Source organism: Somniosus microcephalus, chromosome 17, assembly GCF_052327205.1.
Source record: "Somniosus microcephalus isolate GS21.2 chromosome 17, FLI_Smic_1.0, whole genome shotgun sequence".
NCBI lineage: Eukaryota > Metazoa > Chordata > Chondrichthyes > Squaliformes > Somniosidae > Somniosus > Somniosus microcephalus.
The window spans coordinates 52,364,747-52,386,374 of NC_141003.1; the positions used below are offsets into that span (position 1 = coordinate 52,364,747).

The following is a 21,628-nucleotide window of genomic DNA, read 5'->3' on the forward strand; positions in this document are numbered from 1 at the left end:
AAACAGTCAGGCTCTGGAAAGCGTCTCTGTAGCTTAGCAACAGCTTCAGAGACGCTTCCAAGGTACGGGCTGAGTGTTTACAAGCTGTTGCTAAGCAACAGTGTTTGTTGTCAGATACGGAGATGAAAACCTCCGTATCCTTCAACATTAGCGCTGGTCTATCCGGAAGTTTTGATAGATCGGCAGCAGCTCGGTCCCGTCGGTGCCAGATATCAGAACTTTTCCTGTACATAGCCATTTTATTTATTTTACATTCTTCATCTGTGATTTTTGTTTTCAGGAACAAAGGCAAAGAGACCCATAGCCTTCTGAACTACAAGCTGGCAGGATGGGAGAGGGGAAATCAGTTCTTGCTGGTGTCACCACAAGCAGTTCTAACTCCATTTGTCTCTGAAAACACAGCCATACAACAACAGAGCCCCACTGGATTTGCATCCAACTGTAGTGTGACTAGATCCCAGTCATCATATATGGACCTCGGTTCTTCCCTTCACAGAATGTCGATTCAGCCAGACTCTAAGTCCCCCTATATGACTCTTGATCACCCGAATGTACCTACACCTCGTGAGATAACTTCATATCAACAAGATGTTACACATGGTTCACAAAGCACTAGAGATAAACTGTTGACGATCCTGCCATTAGTCTCTGCAAGTTCAGTAGATCGGCTAAATTGTCCACAAACTTGTGATGATGCTGATGTAAAATGTGAAGAGATGAAACAATACCTCAATACAAATGCAGAAATTGGTGAAACAGCACTGCAAATACTACCTGGTGGAAAAGCCTACATAAACCTTGTGTGTGAAGCAAAGTAAGAGTCTTATTATTGACTAAGTTATATTGAAAAGAGTATTGACATGCAGATCAGTGTCTAGCTTAAAAGGTAACCAGCATTAATTTTAATTCTTGCACTACATTGGGGTTTAAGTATTAGATATGATCAAAAATGATGGCACAGAAGGTGAAAGCCTCAGCTAATTTTGCCTGAATGTTAAGACCTCATTTCTTTTTCTGGTTTTAAAAGCCTGCTCAGCCACCTGCAAGATGATCAAGGAATTCCAGCTGTCTAGTTTCATTGTGGTTGACCACTTCATTCTCCTTCACTACCTTCCTCCTGCTGTTCCCCTCTTTGCTGCCACTCTCGCATGCTCCCATTCCTACTTGTCCCAATATAGTCAGTGTATCGTAGTATCATACAGTGCAGGAGGACGACATTTGGGACATTGTGCCTGTGCCAGCTCTCTGAAAGCTATCCAATTGGTCCCACACCCCTGCTCGTTCCCCATAGCCTAGCAAATGTTTCCTTTTTAAGTATATATCCCATTCCCTTTTGAAAGTTACTATTAAATCTGCTTCCACCACTCTTTCAGGCAATCCATTCCAGATTATCATTATTCACATAAGCTCCCCCTCCCCCTGGCTTTTTTGCCAATTATCTTCAATGTGTCCTCTGGTTACCAACCCTCCTGCCAGTGGAAACAATTTCTCCTGTGATGGTTTCTCCTCCCATGACCATACTCCGATTTTCAACCTGCCCAAAGTTCCATCTTCGTCCCTTCCGATTCCTCATATACACGATGCCTCTCGGAAATAGCACACTTAAGAGATCAGCTTCCATCTGCATGTTGACATCATTCAGCTGTACCTTTCCGCCATCTCCCTTGACTCCGCAAATGTTGCTATGCTGGCCTATCTAGCTGAGATTCTACTCCCATGCACTAGCATCAGGCACAGAGGAAGTGGAAAGCCAAGATCAGCGCGACTGTGTTGGATTTGCATTTGCCCTGGCAGGAACTGGAGAAGCGTTAGACTTGTATGTCCCCTGTAGAGCGAGCCTCACCTTGTGCATTGGGGACATGTCCTTACTGCCCCACAGTTTGCAATGTGGATGCCATCGCAGTGCGCCAATAGTTTATTTTTTAGGAAAGGTTGGCTGGGGTAAATGCAAAGTCAGCAATACAAATTATCACCGCCCCACGGTTTCCCTTTTACATGCACTGCACAATTCAATTCCCAATAACTTCTCAATCAAATCAAATCAACTTTTATTGTCATTGTTAGTGCACAAGTGCAGTACAACGAAATGTAGGCTTGCGGCTCCCGAGAGTGTACATTTAGATTAAGACATTTAAACATTCAACATACATTTGGCTCGTAATACATTAACATAAACATAACCATAATAAAGTGCATTGGCAGATGTGCAGGCTTTAGAGTTTATTTGTGGAGTTCAGTAGGATGACAGCCCTGGGAAAGAAGCTGTTCCTAAATCTGCTCGTACGGGTGCGAATGCATCTGTAGCGTCTCCCAGATGGCAGGAGGGCGAACAGACTGTGGCTGGGGTGGGTAGGGTCTTTGATGATGGACTGTGACCTCCATAAACAGCGTTTCTGGTATATGTGCTCTATGGTCGGTAGCTGGGTGCCGGTAATGCGTTGGGCAGTTTTGACTACCCGCTGCAGGGCTTTCCGGTCATAGTAGCTACAGCTGCCATACCATACTGTGACACAGTTCGTCAGGATGCTCTCTATTGTGCAGCGGTAAAAGTTGGAGAGGATCAGGGGTGACGGGTTACATCCCTTCAGCCTCCTTAGGAAATATAGGCGCTGCTGGGCCTTCTTCACCAGAGAGGAGGTATTGAGGGACCAGAAGAGGTCTTCCATGACGTGGATTCCGAGGAACTTAAAGCTTTCCACCACAGCCCCATTGATGTGGATGGGGGTGTGACTTCCGCCTTTGGACTTCCTGAAGTCCACAATGATTTCTTTGGTTTTCTTGATGTTAAGGGCCAGGTTGTTATCGGTGCACCACTTCACGAGATGCTGGACCTCCTCCCTGCGTCATCGTTGTTGGTGATCTGGCCTACTACCGTGGTATCAGCTGCAAACTTGATGATGGTGTTGGAACCATGAACAGCCACACAGTCGTGGGTGAAGAGAGAGTAGAGGAGGGGGGCTCAGCACACATCCTTGTGGGGCCCCCGTGTTCAGGGTCGGGGGGGGGGGGGGAGGTGTGGTTACCTAATTTGACAGACTGGGGTCTGTTTGTTAGGAAGTTGTGCATGTAGAGTTTATTTTGTTAATACAAATCTAGAATGGATTTCCATGCTATGAGCTTCACTATCATGACCATAAATTATTGTTAATGGGATAAGAGTTAAAATCATCCCAGTAGATGTGTGTTAGTACACTGGATTTTTAAATAGTATTTATTTTACTTGTAATACACATTGCTTGAAACAAATTCCAGTTATTCACTTGTTTTCTTTCAGATGATTCTCTTTTTTAACGTAATTTTGACTTTTACAGAAATCCTGGTCGTTGTAAAGATCTTCTCTTGCTTTATTTTAATGGCTTTGTGATGGGACGTTATGTGGAGGTGGATGTGATGAGTGATGAGGAATCTCTTCTTGCACCAAGATCCCAATATCATCCCATACGACCCAAATCCCTTCAAACAGATCAAAAGGAAACTAACTTCATGGTTGTGAGCGTGCAACAACCTATAAGGTACCGTAAAGTTTTTCAAATGATGCACTAGCAGATCTCCTGTGGCATTGCTCATGGTTTAATCACAGGATTCAATGTTTTATAACAAAGAAATGATGAACAAAGTGTGAACTTAGAGGAAATGTGCACCCTTTGGCGATGTCTCCTGGCATTGCACACTGGTCACCCAGCCCTGCATTATTTTTTAATGAGTTATGCGCATACTGGTTAGAAACATTAGATTACTTTGTCGGGTAGGGAATTGGGTCTGCCCAGTAATTGATTAAATGAAGTCTGTGAATAAATGCATTAATTAAATAAACATGGCATGTTTGAAAGTAATAGAAGTTGAAATCACGCCTTTGGGGTGCTGCATTAATGAAACAAATCTTTGGTAATAAATGGATTTAAATGCAGGCTTTTGGTAAAGTAGCATTAGAGAAGGAAAAAATTAAGTGGGAAATGGGGTGAAATCGGTGAAATAAAATCCAACTCGTTTCCCTCTAGGATTCAATAAATTTGGGTGAAATTAAATTTAAACTCTGGCTTTTTGGCTGGAGCGAGGTTTTAAATAAAATAAGAGTGGTATAATAATTAAATCAACTGGCACCTGTTGCTTTTGTGCTTTTAAGTGACTTATAGCAATAAGTAAATAAATTCAGATTCATGAATTGAGAGGTATTGGAAAGAATGGGCTGAAATAAAATTTTAAAAATTGGGATACTTAAATAGGCAATAGATAAAAACAGGCCTTGGAAAAGGAAATAAAAAACTTGCGAATGAACTAATTAAATATAAACAGAAAATGCTGGAAATACTCAGCAGGTCAGGCAGCGTCTGTGGAGAGAGAAACAGAGTTAACGTTTCAGGTCGATGACCCTTCGTCAGAACCTGAAGCGTTAACTCCGTTTCTCTCTACAGACGCTGCCTGACCTGAGTATTTCTGGCATTTTCTGCTTATATTTCAGATTTCCAGCATCTGCAGTATTTTGCTTTTGTAATAATTAAATTTGGGATTGGCGGGGCTTGTGGGAAATTAATGAAATAACCATAGTGTCCTGAGGAGTTCGCCAACAAACATAAAAGAAAGGAAGGAAAACTTAAACTTGCATTAAATTGGATACCAGTAGGGTGGAGGCCCGCGGAAGTTCCCAGATGGGAGTCTGGAGTCCGGGTGGGAAAAACAACCAGGATCGAGGCCTTAAAACTCGGGATCAGATGCCAGAATCAGGCCATCAAATGAATTGGACTGGAGCTTCTTACATGCAGGAGGATTTTGGAAAGTAGCAGGGTTGGCAGCTGGAGGATGTTCTTGCAAGGGAGGCCGGAGTCCAGGTGGAGGCCCTGGGACGTTCGGAAGCTGAGGCGGGAGGTGAAATAAATTGAACTGGAGCTTCTTATCAGAATAACTTCGGTTTTCTTGCTTAACTGAAGTGGAGGGATAAATTAGTTAAATTTAATCCTGGCCTTATGTGGAGCAAGGCTGGACCCAGGGGTGATAGAGGAGAGAAATCTTTAATTTAAATGTTATAATTAGATTAGATGGAAAATAGCCTGAGGTGGTAAGTGCTTCAAAAGAGGGAAAAATAACTAACTTGTTAAAATCAAAACTTATTAGAGAAAATAATATACAGGGCAGTTGGAAAATTTGCAGAAAGATAGAGAATTGGACCTTTTGAAGCTCCATCTAGTGATAGAAGTGTGCAGCTACAGGTGAAGATAAGCATGCAGGTGCAGCAGGTGGTTAAGAAGGCAAATGGTATGTTGGCCTTCGTAGCGAGAGGATTCGAGTACAGGAGCAAGGATGTCTTGCTGCAGTTGTAGGATCAAGGGATATGGGGAGAAAGCAGGGACAGGGTACTGAATTTGGATGATCAGCCATGATCTCATTAAATGGCAGAGCAGGCTCGAGGGGCCGAATGGCCTACTCCTGCTGCTATCTTCTATGTTTCAGCTTCACAGACGCAGTCTAGGCACAGCGGGAAACCGGTGGGCGACTTGTCAAATGAAAAAAGCATTAAGTGGCTGTAAACAAGCTACTAATTATTTTAATTGCCTCCCCCGCCGCTGTGTGTCGCGTCTGCTCAGTGCTGACAGACCCGACATTTGGTAAAGGCACGTGGCGGCGGGTTGACCCGCTTTTTTTTTTGGGGGGGGGGGGGGAGAACATTCTCCACCAATCATGTCTGCTGACGCCCCCTCTTTTCTTTCCCCCCCCCCCCCCCCCGCCCCCATTTAGGAACTGCTCACTACATAATGGTAAATCCTATAGAGATGCCACCTGATGGAAATAAGGAGCGATATTAAAAAATGTACCACATTATGAAGGATTGCCTCTACTGTTTTCAGAGGCATAAGTCAAACACGATTAAGATATTTAGAGAATGTAATTTTAAAATTCTCTGGCGATGCTAACATAGTTTTGAATGATTAAAACTGGTTTATGGTTTTTAGAGTTTAGTTGATCGTTGTGCTGGGGAGCACAAGTTTGAAAATAAGGTTAGAAACGGTTTTTAAATGGAGAACAGCGCATCAAATGTGAGCAGCTAGATTCTTCAGTTGTGGAATTTAATGAAAGCAGTTGCTTGGTCCCTCTTCAGGACACAATAGCTGATTGAAAGATTTGCATTTATATAGCGCCTTTCATGATCTCAAGATGTTCCAAAACGCTTCACAGCCAATAAATTACTTTTTGAAGTGTAGTCACTTATAATTAGGAAATGATTGGGTAGGGAGTGGAAAGTACTTGTGGAAGTTTGGGCAACAGCTTATCTAGCTTTGAATATTAACTTTGTGAATGTTCTGTCTAGACTTGCCAGAAGACACATACCTAGCTTTCTTCCACATTACCCCATACCTGAGAGATTGAAGGCGTGCATTGAAAAAGGTGCCGATGTCCTCACTGTTCAGCCAAGTCTCGGGGAGGTTAGTAACTTAACTTATTTGCAGTCAGACCTTTTCCCATTTTAAAAGTATAATTCTCCCATTTTTAAAGTGAATATTTGTTTTGAATCTTTTTAGGCTATGAACATGTCAAAATATAAAGACCATTTTTCAACTCTTCTGTGGCTGGAGGAGATTAAAGCGGAGTTGGAGATGAGAGAATTTAACATGATTGCAGCGCTTTTGAAAAAGCGTGGAGACTTCCTAATTCTGGAGATGCCAGGGTTGGTTGAAAGCCGGCTATCTGTAGCTGTTGGTTAGTTCGACATTAATCCATTTATAAACGCTATAGACTATTGGGCTTTGAGCCAATTCATTTTGTGCCGTTGCCCCAGTTTGAGAGGTCGGTAGGGACAGTTAATCCCCAAAGTTACCTCGATCTAAGCTTTTAAAACTGTATTTCAATTATTTGTCATGGAGGTTAATTTAAATTTCTAGCTCGACTATTCACGGGCACAATGCCGAATGGCATGGCTGCAAAAATAATCTAATGGCATCCAGCACAGCAGCTGAAGTTTGCTAAATCGAAGAGTATCTGATTGTCTCCATTGGGAACTCAATGTGAAATTAAAGCATGATTGTTGGCAAAGCAGCAAAATACCTCATTGTGAGAACTTCACTCTTTTTTTTATTAAAAAAAAAAAAAAATATTAGTGATAGAATGCAGGTATTCCGCTCAAGTAAAGAAAGGAGAGTATGGCTTCTTTGTTTTAAAAACTAAAAGGGCAGCAGCTGAAAAGTAAATGAATGTTAATAGAGGAGAGGAGCTAAGCTGTAAGAGAGCGTCTGTAGGTGACTGCTAATAAAGCGGTCTGCTGAAGCAAGGGGATATTGAAAAGGATACTCCAAAAAGGATACCAATTAGCAGTAAAAGCAAAAGGGAACACAAGAGATAAACTAAAACTGAGAAACAAATTGGGCGCACAAGACTGGGCAGTATGTGACAGAAGTAAAATTAAGATGGAGGTTATGTGATGACTGGTGTAGAATGTGCACAAATGAGAGAGCCAGATACATTAAAAAGGTGAAGAATAAAGGGTTATGGCCCTTTAAGAAAAAGAAGAAATAATATAGGGGCCTAAAGTGATGCATAAACAACATAACCTCCTCCAAAGTATCAAGGCAAAATTCAGGACTTTGATATAAATGAGATGAAAGTTCTAGACAAGTTAAAAGAATTGAAACCTAATTACTCTCCTGGGTTATATGGTATTTATCCCAAAGTGCTGAGACTAGCATGCAGACTTGTGAAGCACTAAGTATCATTGAGGGAGTCAGTGAAAGAAAAAAGACTTGCATTTATATAAAATAACAGAACATGCTAGAAACGCTGAGCAGGCCAGGCAGCATTCGTAGAGCGAGAAACCGAGTTAACGTTTCAGATCTGTGACCCTCAATAGTTCCTTTCACAACCTCAGGATGTCCTAATGTGCTTTACAGCCAATGAGTTACTTTTGAAGTGTAGTCACTGTTTTAATGTAAGAAATACGGCAAGCAATTCGCGCACAGCAAGTTCCCACAAACAGCCAGGATACTGGGAGAACTACCCTGGTCGTCTTCGAAAAGTGCTGTGGGATCTTTTACATTCACCTGAGGGGGAAGACCGGGACTTGGTTGAACATCTCATCCATCAGTACAGTATTCTCTCAGTAGGGAGTGGCAGCCTAGAAGTCTCTGGATTGAGGCTTGAACCCACAACCTTCTGACTCGAAGAAAGAGTGCTACCACTTAGCCAAAGCTGATACTTCATGGAAACTGGTAGTATTAGGGAATAATACTACCAGTAAGTCTTGGAGAAAGAACTTAAACAGGATCTGCTGCTTGCGCTTGGTGGTAAGGCCTCTTGGTATAAGCCAGGGATTTAAATTGGAACACTGCTCGTCTGCATGATCCAGTATTGCCTTGTGCATTTATCGAATGAGGAATGCCTCAGAACTATTGTTTGCTGTATTGTATGTCACTGCCCATAAAATAAAAAACGTGCAACAACAACATTGCGCTTTCAGTGTAGTAAAACATGCCAAGGCTCGTCACGGGAGCGTTGTCAAACAACATTTGGCACCAAGCCACATAAGGTATTAAGACAGGTGACCAAAAGCTTGGTCAGAGAGGTAGGTTTTAAGGAGGAGAGAGGTGGAAAGGCTTAGGGAGGGAATTCTAGTGCCTAGGCAGCTGAAGGCACGGCCACCAATCGTGGAGCGATTTTTAAATCGGAGATGCGCAAGAGGCCAGAATTGGAGGAGCACAAAGATCTCGGCAGGTTGTAGGGTTGGAAGAGGTTAGAGATGGGGAGAGGCGAGATAATATAAGGGATAGTCTGATCATTTTTTTCTTGCACTGAACAAAATTGAATTGACCAATAATTTGAATGAAGCAATATACAGTAAACTCTTGTTTAAATGGCACTTAATCATCCGGAATTCTCTAATAACTGGCAAAATTGATACTCGGAAAACAACAGCTCAATAACCGGAAATGTTGCTGAGTCTGAGTTTCTGTTTGCTTCAGAATATTGAGTGTGGCAGCTACTTTAGAATTGAATGTGTTTCCCAGAGACTCAATGGATGAGTTCATTTTTCAGTATGTTACTGTGCCATATAGACTAGCAGTCCCAGGTTCTATTGCCGATTTGATGTGAAATTGATTTTCTGAAATCACTGGATTCTCGGGATGGTGAGAAATTTCTTTTTAAAACTTATGGGGTTTGTTTTTTGCTGTTTCTCTTTGCTCATCATTGTAACAAATGACAGTGCTGGGAAATGGAGCACTTTTTGGTGAGCGAAGTTAACATCAAGGACAGTCAGATTATGCACTCAATCCCTGTCGGGGAGAAAGAGCTGAATTTTCTCCATTTGGAGGTTTACAGGTGCATGTTAACCACCCGATGGATTCATGGCTGTCGGGTGATAGGTCAGAAATCTTCAGTTGTATAGGGAATAATATATAGTTGGTAGGGAATAATAAGTACTTCATAGGGACTTACCCAGAAGAAAAAGGTGACTGGCTGTTGGTGAGTTAGGTAGAGATTGAAATGCGAGTGTGGATAAGCTATATAGAAGGCATTGGTGTGGATAAGTTACTTGGAGGGCAATGTACACTTGCCAGTGAAAGCTGAAGATTGATGTCCAGATAAGGATTATACCAGATAAAAGTTGGTCATGTTATGTACAGTAAATAGCATTCAAATCTTATTTTATTTCTGTTTGTTAAAAATAACTTCGGTAGATATACCTCTCCGTTATCCGGAACTTTCAATCAACCGGCGCCATCCTGGTCCCGTCGGTGCCGGATATGAAAGAGTTTACTATACATAACACTAAGTAGGTATTTAGTGTCAAAAATTGAATTAGCAGCTAACTTGAATTAAGCAATGTTGAATTAAGAGTAGGCTGTAATTTTCAAGTGAAACCACACACAACCTATGTTTTATGTTCAAGGTCACATGACTTGACTTCCTTTATGCAAATCCTTTGGGGAAACAAAATCTGAAACATGATTTTTATTACTTTACTGAATATAGACACGAAGAGTGCAGCATATGATTAGAATAAAAGGTGCATTGTTAAATGCTGTATTTGTCCAAATATTCATTTAGTTTTGTAATGCTCTCAATGTATTTTGTTTGTCATTAGGTGACCGAATAATATTGAAGAATTCTTGTTCTACGGAAGCTGAAGTGCGGTATTCTGGCTTTGTAACTGAGGTAAATGGGCATCTCTGGGCTACCAATAATTGTCTGGAAAGAGTACAATAGCTAATTCAGTTACCAGTTAAAATAGTTCCTATTAATACAGACTGAATACAGTGCGCTCCAAACAAGAGCACACTGACACTTTGGAAGCAGAGTTCTTAATTGCAACCATAAGTGAAATTGTGGAGATTGGAAAAACCTGCATTTATTGTTTCAAAATATTCGAACATTTGCATTAATTCAGGAAAAAAAACACAAGTTCGTATCTTGTAACTTACACTAATGGCTGAATCTATTGAGGAACTTTTTGTCTTTGATTTTACGTTTTGCCATTCACACAAGGTGCTGATGACTTTTGGCAGATACATTGAGCATTCCTATTGAGGAATTAGCATGTGGCTGTATTTTGGCTTCTTAAATTCCTCCCTATAGATGTCAAATTTCCCTCTCTCTGATTATGGTGTTAAATTTCCAGCATATGATCCCTTTGCTGTGAAGTGCAGCTTACCTGCCTTCACTATGGTCTTGCCAATTCTCTGAATGTAGGCTCCTGCAGATCCCAACCTTTTTCCTTGCATTTAGTGTAGAGTGCTTGGTAAATTGTTCTTGTGCTGTAAGGTGCTAACCTCTTCTTTAAAGGATCTAGAGAGTGACTTGGGTGGGGGAGGGATGGTGCAAGATCATCCTAAGCAAAAGACATTTGAAAGTCTCGATAGGACTGTGTTCCTCTTTCTGCTCCCTCCTGCCCTCTGACTTGAACAGTCCATTGTGTAGGCTATTAACTGCATTCAAAGATTGAAGACTGTAATGAAGATAGCTAAGCTAATTTTAAAGACTCTTTCTTTCATTTATTTATGGATTCTTACAAGTATGGTGTTGTACAGGCTGAGATTCATAGATTTTTGTACGGCAAGGGTATTGAGGGTTGTGGAACCAAGGCAGGTAAATGGAGTTGATACAGATCAGCCATGATCAAATTGAATGGGGGAATAGGCTTGAGGGGCTGAATTACCTACCCCTGTTCTTGTGTTCCATCATATGTTCCAAGCAGTTTTGAAGGTATGTCAAATTTAAAAAGAAAATGTAGAACATTTCAGAGGATGGATGTTGTTTCCTCCAGCTGTGGATGGGGAAATAAACTTCTCTGACTTCGAGGAGCTATCTTTTAATTGCCCTAAATAATATCATGAATTTTGTGCTGGACCTCCTAGTATTCTTGCCTCATCTCTCTTCCTTCACTGAACTTGGTGACTTGTGCTAAAGGTACTGTTAGATTCGAATTTGGAGAAACCACAGACGGCGACGGAATTGAGGACAAGTTCAGAATTTATTAAAACTTAGAGAAACTTGTGCACAAGGGAAAGCCACCCCGCTTCCTCAAGCTCGAGGTGCACTCACAAAGGACAAGCGGTTGTTCATTCAAGTTATACAATTCTATAAGCAACACCCACCTACTACAAAGTGTGTCACAACAGTTGCTCTTTATTGGTTTATGTGGTTAGTCACTCAACTGTCGGGCCCACCCCTTGAACTCGGGTACCTTTCGACCATGCTAGTCACAGATGCTGGTTGTCTCATCCCTCCCCACATTCTTGCTGTTATCTCTTCCCCGTTGTAGGCATAATTTATTGTTTGAGAAAACATGTTTTATCCTTAGCTGTCGAACAAGCAGGGTGACTACAAGGCCACGGTGATTCATATACTCTGCGACTAGTACAATGTTGGTTGTTAATTTGTACCCTTATCTTCTGGGAGGACTGGCCGTGTTTAGACAGTGGCTCTACTGAGGCATTGTGAACACATATTCCGAAGTTTGATTAGTGAAGTGGTGTCTCACAGTCTGCAAATGTGCTTGTTTCCTTGCATTTTACGACTCCCTTATCACTTCTATTTGTCTTTGATGCTTAATATTCGACCCTGCTTGCCTTTCTGCTATCAGTTTCCAGCTGCATGTTGTCAGTCTCTGTTCGAAGAATTAATTAAAACCCATCTTTGAATCTAACAGCTGTTTCTTGCAGTTCCTTCTTTGATAGGGTTAACAGTCAAGTATCCCAGAATTCATTGGGAACAAGCTGGATCTTTACTGTTTCAAATGTGCCTTCTGCTCTACAGTATTTCACTTAGGTGGCTATTCTCAGTGAGTAAGTCTGTTTGACTGGAGAGCATTACAGTTGAGACTGATTCTGCTGCCACTTACGTACTTTTCAGTCACTGGATAGTGTTCAAGATTAGGAGCTTCCCCTTTTTTTTGTTTTTTTAATAACTTTGAACAAAACAAAGGGAAACTTATAAAACTAAATTATAATATTCCTGGCATCCACAAAACACTCCTTGCGGTGCCCACCAGTCGCAGAAGGCCTTCACACATACAAGCTCCTTCTCCAGAGCCACCCAGGCGGGGACAAGACCACGGAAGAGAGGTAGGCAGTCAGGGCAACCTCCCTCTTTCCCCCCCCCCCCCCCCCCCCAAAGGCCATGTCCATCCTGGACCTATAGAGGACACTGGAGCCACATCACTGCTTCAATTCAGCATGGGGATCAAACTTGGGGCTGTTTTGGTCTCTTGTGACTCGGTATCCCATTTGTTCTGAAGTATTTTGTAAAGTTGCCTTCCTTGGTTGCGATGTATGGAGCTGGTCTTTCTGTACTCAGGAAAAGTAAATTGTTTTTTTTCCTCCCCTCTCTTGGTGCAGGTGTGCGACGATGAGCTTGTGCTGAAGTTTCATTCTTCATTTCAACAGACCTATGGAGCGGAGCCTATGGATGTGGAGTTTATGTATAACAGGTAAAACCGGGATGAATAGTACAGTAAACTCTTGTATAAACGTCACTTAATCATCCGGAATTCTCTAATAACCGGCAAAATTGCTACTCAGAAAACAACACCTAAATAACCGGACATGTTGCTGAGTCTGAGTCTTAGTTTCTGTTTGCTTCAGAATATTGAGTGTGGCAGCTACTTTAGAATTGAATGCGTTTCCCAGAGACTCGATGGATGAGTTCATTTTTCAGTATGTTACTGTGCCATATAGACTAGCAGTCCCAGGTTCTATTGCCGATTTGATGTGAAATTGATTTTCTGAAATCACTGGATTCTCTTGGAATGCTAAATTTCTTTTTAAAACTTATGGGGTTTGTTTTTTGCTGTTTCTCTTTGCTCATCATTGTAACAAATGACAGTGCTGGGAAATGGAGCACTTTTTAGTGAGTGAAGTTAACATCAAGGACAGTCAGATTATGCACTCAATCCCTGTCGGAGAGAAAGAGCTGAATTTTCTCCATTTGGAGGTTTACAGGCGCGTGTTAACCACCTGATGGATTCATGGCTGTCAGGTGATAGGTCGGAAATCTTCAGTTGTATAGGGATTAATATATAGTTGGTAGGGAATAATAAATACTTCATAGAGACTTACCCAGAAGAAAAAGGTGACTGGCTGTTGGTGAGTTAGGTAGAGATTGAAGTGCGAGTGTGGATAAGCTATATAGAAGGCATTGGTGTGGATAAGTTACTTGGAGGGCAATGTACATTTGCCAGTGAAAGCTGAAGATTGATGTCCAGATAAGGATTATACCAGATAAAATTTGGTCATGTTATGTAAATAGCATTCAAATCTTATTTTATTTTTTGTTAAAAATAGCCGCTCCATTATCCGGAATTTTCAATCAACCGGCACCATCCCGGTCCCGTCGGTGCCGGATACGAAAGTTTACTGTAGTTGCATTTTGGAAAAACCAGCCCTGTGATAGGCATACATTGAAGTAGAATTTGAGGGCAGTAGAATTCACCAACAAAATTAGTTGGTACAGCCTATGAATTGGTCTGATTTCATTTGGAATGCTTATGTTTTAGAATCTCAACCCGAAGACGTCAATTTGCAGTGGAACAAGCTGTTCATCTTGGTGAAGCAGGTAAAATGACTTCTAATTCTAGGGGAGCTTGTTTTTTGCTGAAAAATGTCAAAGTAGAAGGAATTTTGGGGGTTTTTGCTTCTAATATCTGGAAGTGGCATCATGTTTTGTATTTGAAATTTGAAAGACTGTTCAACATTATAAAGATTTCAAATAAACCAGTCAAAACTGACAACCTACAGAAAGCTAATTTGCTATTTTGTTTCTCTCTATTTCTCGTCTATCATAAAGAACGCTGTTATTAATTATGTTGAGAAAAGAAAGTGATTATGGTTTCAGTAATTTCTAGGGATTCAGATTGCAACCACTGTGTATGTGATATTTCATATTGTGGCGTCTACTGGGATTCTTTGAAAAGACAACTAATTTAATGGAGGAAGGATATATATCTAGTGGGTGTAAATTAGATTTTCAGAAGCATTGAATTAATTCTTTGTTAGGGTTATAAGATTTTTTGCTTTTATACTCCGTGCGTCAAAATGAAAACACAAGTAAGACATTGAGAAGATTTTTTTTTACAGTGTATTTAGTAGTATGAGTTTGAGAAACTGAATCAGTCAGCAAGCATGGAGTCCACGTCACTTGCGCAAGCATTAACCTGATTATACTGGGTTCAGTACCGGTTTTCCAGCAAGGCAGTGCAAGAGTGCAGAGTTTTGCTTTTGAAGGTGGTAAATTCAGGCAGCTCATTAATATTCTAGCAGAATGTGCATTAATGGTACATTAGCTGGATTGAAACTATCATGGCAATAGAAATTAGAAGGTGATGCTAAATAAAAAGGCTCCATTTTGGGCCTGTGGTGGAAGGAATGAAAAGTGGAAGTGAAAAAGCAGGAGGATGTTTTGTACTCAGATTACATTTAGTGGGCTGAGCTGAGGAATAGGATTTTTTAATGTGGGTAAATGTAAAGTAATACATTTCAGAACAGGAAATGTGGAATATCCATATTAATGGAAAAGAAAAGGATTTGGGGGTGAACATTGTCTGCAACTGTTATCAATAGAGCCAATCAAATGCTGCCGTAAATAACAAGTGTTTGATTAGAACTTGAAACAAGTTTATTTTAAAATAAACTATTGCAGATCATTGGTGAGGTTACATTTTACGTGCGGTTTTGTGCACCCTACATTCAAGATATTAATGTTTGACAAAGAACCTTAAGGATCATTGTGGGACGTGGATCTCTAAGTTGAGGAGAGACTCTCAAAGCTGACCTTGCATTTGGAGAAAAGATCAAGGGCTTCAAAATGATGAGAGGCATAAATAATGTGATTGTGCTACAGTATTTAGCATGAGAGTTCTGAACTGCAGGTCACAAGTTATTCAACTCAAATTGCAAATACGGCTGGACATTTTTAAATCTTCGCCCACATGGTAGTGGATTTAAGCAATTGATTTCTAGCAAAAACAGTCATTATTTTGGGGGGAAAGGAAGTTGCCTAAATGTTTGGTTTAAAAAGAAGTACAAAGTTTAAGAATAATGTAGATAGTTGAGCAAATATTTGAGTACGATAATTCTCATGTTGGGACTTTTGAGAATAATGTGGCCAAGTTGGAGGGCATGGGGTTGGATTGATGCCATGGAGTTTCATTTAAGCACCTTCTAAGGTTGGGGAGAAATTGTGTCCCTTGGAAGATTGAGTAAATTTTGTAACGGGACAGATTGAATCCAACAGTGAAGTTTTAAATTGTCTCCGTTCTTTAGTCCAGCCAGTAACTTCCCTTTCCTTTTACCCATCCCAACCCCAGTTTTGTTTCCAGAAAATGTTGTGCCAAAAACTCCACAGACTGTTACCACATGGAATGATATTGACTTGGTCGTGAGAAACAAAAAGAAAAGTTGCTGCAGGTCACAAGGTCAGACTAAGAAAGTAAGAATATTTTTAGGATTTTTAAACAAATATTTCTGATCCAATACTTGCATTAGAATCTGATGGTCATCAGTTGTACCATAAATACTCATGTTTGCATGTTGGTCTGTTCCTTTAAACAGAGAGTGGGTTTTTTCCTCATGATTGGGTTGAGCCCAAGTAGAGGAGAGCAGTGAAGTCAATATTTTTTGCATTTTGCCATTAGAAGTAAGATGAGTGCAAAGATACTGCACTAAACAATCAGTGGCGGTATAGAGAAGACAAGCAGTCAAAATCCTTGTTCAGGTTTTGAGTTTGGGGTCTTGACTTGGGCTGAATTTATCGTTGACTTTAAACCAGTTAACTCATCCTAATTTGAATAAAAACTACCTTTTGTGAGCATTTCACATTTCAGATTTTAATTAGCGAAGGGAGAGTTTCATTTTTTAAATAAAATTGAGGTATCTGGAAGCTTTTTACTTGAACAAGAAATTGATATCAATGGGTAAAACTGGCTTGGAAAATTACTGAACTTGACGGTTTGAAGGAGCTAAACTAATGCACAGTATACAGTAACTTCACCTAGCCAGTTGCCCAGTGTTTTTGCTAACACTGTCTATTTAAACAATATATTCAGGAGGGAAAATGAAGTCACTTTTTTATATTTAAAACCAAAACGCAATGGAGGGACTCTTGCTTCAGCATGAAATACTGAACCTGATTATTTAATACAGTGTGATGTGTTTATAGTTTATCTACACACATGTACAAAATAATTATATAGCAGAATGAAAAGTGCCCTATTTCATGCTTCTGTCCTTTTTTAAAATTGGAATAACATTATATATTTTTCAGTCTTCTGGTACCTTGTGTTAACGGGCCAGTTGAGAAGTTGGTAAATACTGTGTAGTATGTAAAACTGCCACTAACACATTTTATTCATTTTTACTGTGAAATTGTATTCCTAAACTGTTTCAGGGAAAGGATGTGGATGCAAAATTAAGTAGTTCCTGTACAGGTAAGGAGGACTTGTGCGAAGATACTGGGCACACCGTTGCTAAGGAAAGAACAACTGAAGTAATGCACGTGTCTGATGGATTGTCAGTTGTGGCACAGACTGGCCATGGTGAGTGCAAATCACACACTTAATTATGAAATCCACTTGTTTTTAGTACAGGCGAAAACCTTTTATAATTTAACTTTTGATGATCAAAAGTTACTGTTATAGCGCGGACTGATTGCAATTGCTGCAACAGATGATGTAGCCTATCCAATTAGAAAACAGTGTGATAATTGAGATGTTCTTTTAAGCTGTAACCCACATGACTCTTCCACTGGAGGTCAACATCCATTTTCCAGCTACCTTTAGCAAATCATACTGTAGTTTGCTCCCATGTGTGAGGATTGTATTTTGGCCCGTCTCAGCCTCCAGTGTTGTATTGCACTAAGTTTCTAGACAACAGTAAAGTGTTTGCAGAGAAGCTTTCTGGGTCCTTGGCATGTACCTGGTCCAAGTCTAGTGTGAAGAGACTTCTCTGAAATCAGTTAACTTGTTCCACACTAGGGATCATGGTTTTTAACAAACTATTCACCTGCCGAGTTAAAATGGAATCTTTAATCATCTCCATACATTTCAGTTTCTGGTGGACAGTGTTAGTGGATTATGCTAAACCATTTTAACAGTTTCTAGGTAGTAAGCCATTAAAACCTTGAACGACTTCCGATTTCATCAAAAATATTGTAGGAGGAAAATGTATAGGTGAACCATCCAACCGGCAAGAATATAACTTCTTCAACTCGCTGCTGAATGAATATCAAAAGTCTGCAGTCAAGAGAATCCTCCGTGGAGAATGTAGACCAACGCCTTATATTCTGTTCGGACCCCCTGGCACTGGAAAAACAGTTACTATCCTCGAAGCCATCTTGCAGGTATTATATATGTTGTAAGTTATTGGACTCGATGCATTAAGATTACACTATGGCTGTTCACAGCCTCTGGTGACTTGCATTCTATAAGCATGGATGGATTTGCCCTCTAAAGCAAGTCAACAGTCCATTCCAGCAGGGGACACCAACATACTTGTATTTTTTTTTCCCATTCCACTTTCTTTGGTTGGCCTACCATTCCCTATTTGGCCTCCATCAATGCCAGTACTAGGAGTTGACTTTCCCTTATTACTACTTCTCCCTGTGGAGAAGTGCCTGACCTTAGTTCACCACCTTCAAACAATGCTACAGCTGACGTTGGTAAGTCACCTTCCCAGGAACCATGTGCACAAACTTGTGGCCTGCCACTCTTGGGCTGGATTTTTCCAATTTCGGCGGTTCCATGGCGGGCTACATCCGTGGTGTGTGAGGACCTTGCATCGGTCTCTATCCTGGCCTCCAACAAGACTTTATGTAAATAGGGCTTCTTAAGCTGCTCTACGAGGTTCCAGGCCAACTAATAGAAAGTGGGTCTGATGATGTCATTTGATGACACGTCATCAGCCGGGTTCCTTAAAGGGGCCATGTCCAAAATGATTTTGACAGTTCTGCTGTCAGTGTTCTGCAGCATTGAACATAAGAAATAGGAGCTGGAGTAGGGCATTTGGCCCTTCAAGCCTGCTCTGCCATTCAACAAGATCATGGCTGACTTTTTACCTTAACTCCACCTTCCAGCACTATTCCCATATCCCTTAATACCCCTGTTCCCAAAAAATTATCAACCTCTGTCTTGAATATACTCAGTCTTGAATATACTCAATGACTGAGCATCCACAGCGCTCTGGGGTAGAGAATTTCAAAGATTCACAACCCTTGGAGTGAAGAAATTTCTCCTCATCTCAGTCCTAAATAGCCTACCCCTTATTCTGTGACTGTGACCCCGTGTTCTAGATATCCCAGCCATGGGGAAACATTTTCCCATCATTAACCCTGCACTCATCCATTGCCTGGATGAGTGCAGCTCCAACAACACACAAGAAGCTCGACACCATCCAGGACAAAGCAGTCTGCTTGATTGGCACCCCATCCGCCAAGGCTTCTTCAGCAGCACCTCCCAAACCCACAGCCTCTTCCACCTAGAAGGACAAGGGCAGCAAGCGCATGGGAGCACCACCACCTGCAAGTTCCCTCCAAGTCACACACCATCCTGACTTAGAAATATATCATCGTTCCTTCATCGTCGCTGGGTCAAAATCCTGGAACGCCCTACCTAACAGCACTGTGGGAGTACTTTCACCACACGGACTGCAGCGTTTCAAGAAGGCGGCTCACCACCACCTTCTCGAGGGCAATTAGGGATGGGCAATAAACTTGCCAGTGACACCCACTTCCCATAAATTAATTAAAAAAAAAAAAAAAGCCCCTTAAATGAATTTTGTTTCAATTAGATCGCCCCTCATTCTTTGAAACTCTAAGGAATATAGGCCTAGTCTACTCAATCTCTCCTCATAGGGCAAGCCCCTCATCCCAGGAACCAGTCTAGTGAACCTTCGCTGCACTCCCTCTAAGGCAAGCATGTCTTTCCTTGGGTAAGGAGACCAGAACTGTACACAGTACTCCAGGTGTGGCCTCCCCAATGCCCTCTGCCCTGTATAATTGTAGTAAGACTTCTTTACTCTTCTACTCTAATCCCTTTGTAACAAAAGCTAACATACCATTTGCTTTCCTAACATGCTTGCTGTAGCTACATGTTAACTTTTCTATGATTCATGTACAAGGACACCCAGGTCCATCTGAATTTCTCACCATTCAAAAAATATTCTGCTTCTTTGTATTTCCTACCAAAGTGGATAACTGCACACTTCCCCACATTGTATTCCATTTGCCATGTTCTTACCCACTCAGTCAACCTGTCTATATCTCTCTGCAGCCTCTTTGCGTCCTCCTCACATCTTACTTTCCCACCTAACTTTGTATCAACAACAAACTTGGATATGTTACACTCGGTCCCTTCATCCAAGTCATTAATATATATTGTAAATAGCTGAGGTTCTGCAAACACTGACGAGCACTGCACAAAGGTGCACGGCTGCACCCAGACTCTCCCATGACTCCCTCCATATGCTAATGAAGGGAGTCACAGCACGCAGGGAGGTTCTCTTCCCTTCCAATGGGCGGAAGACACCGCCCCGGGACACCAACGCAGCCTGGTTGCACATTGCACAGGAGGACCAGGCTGCAGTGGTGCAAACCTTTCAATGATCTCAGATCACAAAACGTTACTGCAAAGCAACACTCAACCTCATCCTGCTGTGCCACTCATCACATCCCCATCACTCTGCCCTCCCTACCCTACTCCTCTACATCCTTACTCACACCAACTTACCTTACACCTCCACCCAACCCCCTCTATCTACATTATCACTTCCCCAACTCACTAGCCAACCCTCACTCACCCTCATCCTTGTCCAATCATACCAACTAACAACACACAAGGGTAGGCACTTGGGTGTTTTAGCCAATGTGTTGTCAAGCATTGAAATCCTTATTGTCACCACTTTGCCTTTTTGGATAGATTTGTGTGCACCTTTGAAAGTGTGTTGGTGAGTTCCAGTGAATGGTGAGACATAACGTTGCCCCTCAACCGCCCCCCCCCCCCCTTAAATAGTGGTGAGTGTGAAAGGAATACCTTGGACATTGTAGGGATGCTGTATGGTGCTGGTGTGGGGTGGTGCCAACCTGGTGGTTCATGTGGCAGCCAGGGTGTACAGCGTTAAATGAAGCAAATCTGGACATGGTGAGGCCATCGCTGGTGTCCTGGGCAGCAATGTGCATGGGTGATGATGCCGTGTCCAGTGCAGCATCAGTTGATTGCGGAGAAGGTTGGTGTGGATGTTGGTGCAGCTGGTGTGCCCAGTGATGCTGGTGTTGGGGCTGGTTGTGGTGGGATTCTGAGGACCCAGGTGAGAGAGTTTCAAGGGCGCTGATGGAATAGATGGCAGGTGAGGTTGAGATGACAGAAGTAATCTGTCAATGGTGCGGGAGGTTGTTCCAAGGAGGTGACAGTGGATAGAGATTACTCCAAACATTTCAAAATTGGGTTACAAATCATTAATGCTCCAGCATTTAAGATTGGAAAGTGACCAGCTGTGAAATGGTAGATTTTAGACCACTTTTGCAGCGTACACCTATTCGCAGCAATCCACAATCATTGAGAACCCGACCTTCTTACCTGACGTGATGGTCACTCTCAGGGAACCTCTTTGAAATCCTGGGGAAATGGTAAGTACATGGGAAAATGGTTTTTAACTACCTTTTTAATAAGCTTTTAATGATCTAAATTGGCTGACCTGCTTGGTGTCGGGTCTGTTCAGGGATGACCGACCTGACACTTGTGAAACTGACACGGAGGTGGGTTTACAGCAGGATACCGACCCGCTGTCAATCTTCGTAATTTTGACAGCGAGCCCGCCTCCAAACCCGCACACTGAGCGTCGACAAAATTCAGCCTTTTGAAACAGTGAATGACGCTGGATTGTTACTGAATCCATTAGCTGACAGAGTTCTAAGAAGTGTTCTTTAAGCCAGATTTACTTTATGAAGTGAGAAAACCATAAATATGCCCAGGGTTTAAAAAAAAAAAAAAAAAACACTTCACTTGCAGATTAACCAATTGCAACAACATTCTTTCTAGGCAAGCCTTAATTTTGGACACCGATAAGCAACTCTGAAAATGGCCCTACATGAAGTTTTAAGAGTTGCTAATTGCAGTTTCATCAGGAGATTAATTTTCTGTGCTTTTTGTATTTTTTTTTGA

The 21,628-nt window shown here is 41.5% G+C and overlaps 1 protein-coding gene across 3 annotated transcripts in view; it reads left to right on the forward strand.

The window, feature by feature from the left end:
- The window catches only part of mov10l1 (Mov10 like RNA helicase 1), a 66,539-nt gene that overhangs the window by 21,938 nt on the left and 22,973 nt on the right, over positions 1–21,628 (forward strand). For all 3 annotated transcript variants that reach the window (XM_086010321.1, XM_086010322.1, XM_086010323.1), the window contains 10 exons: positions 281–814; positions 3,312–3,512; positions 6,302–6,416; positions 6,513–6,690; positions 10,067–10,137; positions 12,819–12,910; positions 13,976–14,034; positions 15,785–15,906; positions 16,864–17,011; positions 17,630–17,814. In XM_086010321.1, coding sequence (XP_085866447.1) covers positions 281–814; positions 3,312–3,512; positions 6,302–6,416; positions 6,513–6,690; positions 10,067–10,137; positions 12,819–12,910; positions 13,976–14,034; positions 15,785–15,906; positions 16,864–17,011; positions 17,630–17,814 — 1,705 coding nt within the window. The remainder of the gene's footprint in view (positions 1–280; positions 815–3,311; positions 3,513–6,301; positions 6,417–6,512; positions 6,691–10,066; positions 10,138–12,818; positions 12,911–13,975; positions 14,035–15,784; positions 15,907–16,863; positions 17,012–17,629; positions 17,815–21,628) is intronic.